The sequence below is a fragment of the Olea europaea genome, chromosome 10, assembly GCF_002742605.1.
Source record: "Olea europaea var. sylvestris chromosome 10, O_europaea_v1, whole genome shotgun sequence".
Classification (NCBI taxonomy): domain Eukaryota; kingdom Viridiplantae; phylum Streptophyta; class Magnoliopsida; order Lamiales; family Oleaceae; genus Olea; species Olea europaea.
This window is the reverse complement of record NC_036246.1, coordinates 6,438,722-6,443,859: the sequence shown is the minus strand read 5'-3', so window position 1 is coordinate 6,443,859 and position 5,138 is coordinate 6,438,722. Positions and strand designations below refer to the sequence as shown.

Genomic DNA, 5,138 nt, shown 5'->3' with positions numbered 1-5,138 from the left:
CTGTTAAGTCTCTTCTAGGACCTCCCCCGTCTAATGTTCCTCCAATTTTGGAAAATAAGGGTATAATTTGTGAAACTCCAAAGACTTCTCACTTGCTATGCATCATCTGTAAGGATTTTGGTCACATCTCTTCCAAATGTCCTAACCGAGCCTTAGTCATAGAAGAACGAAAGAATGCAATAGAAGAGTTGTTAGAAGATCTAGCATATGGCCCTAAACTTGAAGATTTTGATGATTATAGTGAGGACACTTCCTTAAGTGGAATCCCGACCCTTCCCGAGACTTTAGAAACTATATCCCTTGTTTCCGACAACTCTCGATCACATGTTATATGTCATACCCTTACCCAACTCAAAGAGTTTGATGATTTCACTAGTCACCTTTGGAGAAACTAGTCGCTTGTTCTTAGTACTAAATCGAAATTCTCCACTACTGACCAACCTCAAACTGATGGTCAAAACGAAATTGCTAACCGAAGTCTTGGCAATTTATTACAGTCTCTAGTCCAGAAAAATCTTGAGAATTGGGACTCGATCCCTCCAACTGTTCACATCGCATATAACAATTTTATGAATCGGTCTCTAGGTCTAAATCCATTTGAAGTTGTTCATAGTTATAAGTCTAGGCGATCGTTAGATCTTATTCCCATGTCCCCGCATGCTAGTGTGTTGTTGTCAGCTGAAGCATTTGTATATTATCTTCATGATTTGCATATTGAGATCAATAAACAACATGGCGCAAGTAATGCATCATATAAACTTCAAGCTGATTCGGATAAACGATATTTTGAATTTAATATTGGGGATTATGTCATATTGCAAGCTTGTATTGCTGGTCCTTTAAAAATTTTAAAGCATGTTGGTTCAAATGCACATGTCATTGTCCTTTCATCACATTTTAGCCACTACTCTGCTTTAAATATTGAGGACTTCATTACTTACAAATACCGTATTACTTCCTATGATGATCCATTTCTACCTAACTTTGTGGATCCCCAATTTGACTATATTGATATTTCTACTTTAATACCATCTATCACAGCACACAAAGATAAAATTGATGTTATTTTAGATGAACGTGTTGTATTGACCAATGATGGCACAATTCAGTACTTCCTTGTTTGTTGGGTAGATCGACGTACTTCTTATGCTCTTCATTATGTACAATCATGTGAAAATGTTGAAGATGAGGTGCATGAGTATTGGTTATTTGAAGTCCAGTATCAGTACTTGGTTAGAAGGAAAGATCGGCCCCCTTGATCAGATCATATTCTTGGAAATAAGCTACAGTTTTCAGTACTATCAATTATGGAATTTCGTTACTTGGTTCGTCAGAAAAATCGTCCCCCGTGGCTTGACTTGAAACATTTGGAGTATGAGATTGACTGCAGCCTATACTATCTATCAATTTGACAGGGTCGAGTTTTTCTGCCACCTCGGGAGAGTTGATGAAGACATCGGACAATGTTTACTTATTTTATTTAAGCTTTATTTATTTTCTTGGATTATTATTTAAATTTGGACTTGTATGGGCTCGGGCCCAAGCTCGTTAGGGTTGCTTTACTATTTAAACCTATTTTGCATTGTAATTTTCAGTTAATGATGAATGAATATTTTTGATGGCTTATGGTGTTTTCTCTCTTCTTGTTTTCTTTCTTCTCTTCTGTTGAATCCCCTTTCCTTTCTCCTCTCTAATTCTCCCTCCCCATAGCTCTGTTTTATTTCTCAATTAACTGTCTCATTGGTGCTGCATCAGAGTTCTTCCTCTACACTTACTTGCATGCTGAACTTTACTTTTGCTAAAGTCTGCATGTTAACTTAATGATTCTGCTTTCTCTTCCATCTGGAGCCTGGTAGATATCCACGATATTCTATGCTTCTCCCCTCTTGGTTATTTTCTCGATTTTCCTTTTTACCAAAGTGCATAATATTCTGTAAATATTCACATTGCTTTTGAACTGCGTTAAACCCTTGCTCAACCAGGATGCAAAGGGTGCTTAGCCACTTATTATTGCAATGCATTCATATCAGCTAACAATTTTTGAACTCGACTTGTGAACTGCTACCCTCTATATCCAGGAAAGGGAACTGTGTAAACTAATCTAAGGAGGTTTTCTTTAATAGTCTAGCCTTCAAATATGGATTCGTGATATTCTGATGCATCCTTTTTATTTTCTACACTGTATTTTATAGGTTCTAAAGGCTCAGAGTGCTGCAAAAGCAAAAGGGTTTTCTGATGTTCTGTATCTGGATAGTGCTCAGAAAAGATATCTAGAAGAGGTGTCCTCTTGCAATGTATTTGTTGTGAAGGTAAACTATTTGTTGAATTAGCTCAAAAATGCATCACATATATGATAATGGGATAATATGTTATTATTCTCGATACTGGGGTTAAAAAAGATTGTCTTATATGTGTTTCTTGTGTTTTTGTAAATGGATTGCATGATGAAGGTCATTGTTTAAAACAATTATACATTTTATTCTTTAGTTTTACTTCATTTCATTTACTGCCTTTGGTTTTAGGAACTATATTGGTTACTTTAAAATTATAAATGTTGAAAAAAATTGCTCATTTGGTTGACAAATACTTTTACATAAGGTGATGATTTGACACGGAATAAGATTTTGACATCTAGGAGAGGTTGAACAAGTCACATTCTTTCTCATCAAAGGCCCAAAGTCCTACTCCAACTGTAACCATGGGGTGTAACTGTAGCTTAACCTGTAACGTGAATTAATAATTCCACATTTACTGAACTCATCACTGAATTGCTTTAATTATAAATTCTTCCATAAATATCTATACATGTTTTTACTTCACTGAAGGGATTTGAAACTTCTTTCTTTTTATTTTCCAGGATTATATGTTTTAAAACCTATCACGCAAGTATCATTATCTACTTCGTTATCATTGACATTATTGGATTATCATGATAAATGTTCTCTAGTAAATAGTAATGTCTATGCCTTGGAGTGCCTTTACAATCATCATCCCATTGCTTCCAGGTTCATTGGGTTTTACTGGAACATTAATGCAAATTGATGTAAAAATATTGTAGGACTATTAGGTAGTATTGGGCAAGGTTATATGTACTAATGAACTTCTGAGTGCCAAGTATATCCACCAAAAAAGTTCGTGCCTTGCCACCTACCACTAGAACATTTTTAAAAGCACATGACCGTTGGGGATTGAATTCAAACAATTGGATATCCTCTTTGAACAATTGATTTGGGGTAATTGAATTGTTGCATTTGTGGGCCTTTTAGTGTAAGAACTAATAGGGATTTGAATTGGAAGAGTAGAAGCCAAGTGCTACACATGTGGATACACCTAGGAATCTGGATAAGCCAGTATCAGTATTTCACATTGCCTTGTGTTCTTAACTCGGTGGGTTTCAAGGGCTGAGCTCCAGGATTTTGTTGGGAGAGCTCTTGTTGTTATATATTGGGGCTCAGGTGAAATGGTAAGCCTCTTCTTAGAGTACTCGGTTGTGGTGAACTTGGTTCATATAAAATCATGCACTTGGTTTGGAGACGTGTTTGAGCAATGCGGAGACTTTTGATAGAATTAGCCTCTCAATTCCATTTAATGTCCATATCTGGGAAGGTTTCATAGTTACACAGTTGTGTTAGTCAACTACTAGGCTCGTTATGAATTTCTCATCTATGTGAGACGAAAGATTCCATCTTCCATCCAAATAGTAAGCCCTTGTTTGTGCTCCGTTAAAATCAAATTTTGAGGAAAAATGTATTTTGAAATAGTAATTTTTTGAAAACTGTGTGGTTAAAAAAGAAGGAAAAGTTTTGGAGTTACGTGTAACATTATTTTATTGGAGAATGTGTGGTTGAAAAGAAGAGCGAAAAATGTATTTTGAATAAAATGGAGCCCAAACAAAGGCTAAATATTGTACATATTTTTTGTCCTGTCCAACTCATATCCTGTATGAAAATGTATGTTGTGTAAGTAGTGCTTGTTTTCTGTGAAAGGTCACAAAGGAAGAAATGTATAAGCTAATCTCAAATCAATTCAATTTATTTTCAGGGTAATGTGATATCTACTCCCGCGATAAAAGGGACCATCCTACCAGGCATTACACGAAAGAGTATAATTGATGTTGCTATTAGTCAAGGATATCAGGTATTTACTAAGCTTCTAAAACATCAACCGTGCATCACAGGATATAAGCTTCCACTGGAAATTAAACAATGGTCAGCCGTCCAGGAAAATGTTATGGTTCCCTCATTTTATTTGCCCCTTTACGACCATGCTAATTTCTTGGATCCACTTATAGTTTCGGAGAGGGACATATAATATAATGATCTCTCATACTGTACTTCTCTCAACTTCCAAGCAGATTTGGCACTATATGTATGGAGATACTTACAACAGAGCATCTGTATGTGATACATGACAATACCTTCTGCATATCCTTTCAGTATACCATATCAGATCCACATGGATAAATAATCAGATTGCCACCCTTCCTTTTAGATGAATAGAGAAAAAAAATGCAATAATGCCCTAATGAAATTTTGGCACCTGTCCTTTATTTGTCACTGGGACTGAGGTAAAGGGGCTCAGTTTGCTAAGTGCATGATAAGGTTTTTCTCTTGATATGTAGGTTGAGGAGCGGTTAGTTACAGTGGAGGAATTGCTTGATGCTGATGAAGTTTTTTGTACGGGAACAGCTGTGGTTATATCCCCTGTAGGCAGTATAACTTATCTGGGTAAAAGGTAATTTCCATCTACAAGGTCTAGTTGCACAATGCTTGTGATATTAACTAACTGTAAGGATGAACATGGAAATAACTAAAACGTAATCCAGATTCTATTTACAATTCCCAAGGAACTGTATACTTTCCCCTCGTTTTCACTTTTGTATATATTTCTTCTTTTTTTTTTTATCTAAGAATTAAGAATTCCTTGTTTCTTTTTATTTCTTCCCGGGTGCGTGTTGATGAGGTATAGTATAGGTCAGAGAGAAATCTGATATTGCACAATGTGAACAAGTATTCACAAAAATTTTTATTTGTGAACTGGTCTATCATTTTGAACATTTACGTAATTCAAGCATCAAGTCGTGATCATCCTTCGAAGCATCATTTTTTATGCATGTCCTGATGGGTGGTACATCATTA

General features: G+C 35.8%; 1 protein-coding gene across 1 annotated transcript in view; it reads left to right on the top strand.

The window, feature by feature from the left end:
* Window positions 1-4,753, top strand: part of LOC111401023 (branched-chain amino acid aminotransferase 2, chloroplastic) — an 8,744-nt gene extending 3,991 nt beyond the window's left edge. Inside the window, exons 5-7 of the mRNA XM_023028553.1 lie at window positions 2,193-2,309; window positions 4,042-4,137; window positions 4,622-4,753. Coding sequence (XP_022884321.1) covers window positions 2,193-2,309; window positions 4,042-4,137; window positions 4,622-4,738 — 330 coding nt within the window. The 3' untranslated portion in view covers window positions 4,739-4,753. The remainder of the gene's footprint in view (window positions 1-2,192; window positions 2,310-4,041; window positions 4,138-4,621) is intronic.
* Window positions 4,754-5,138: the final 385 nt, after the last annotated feature.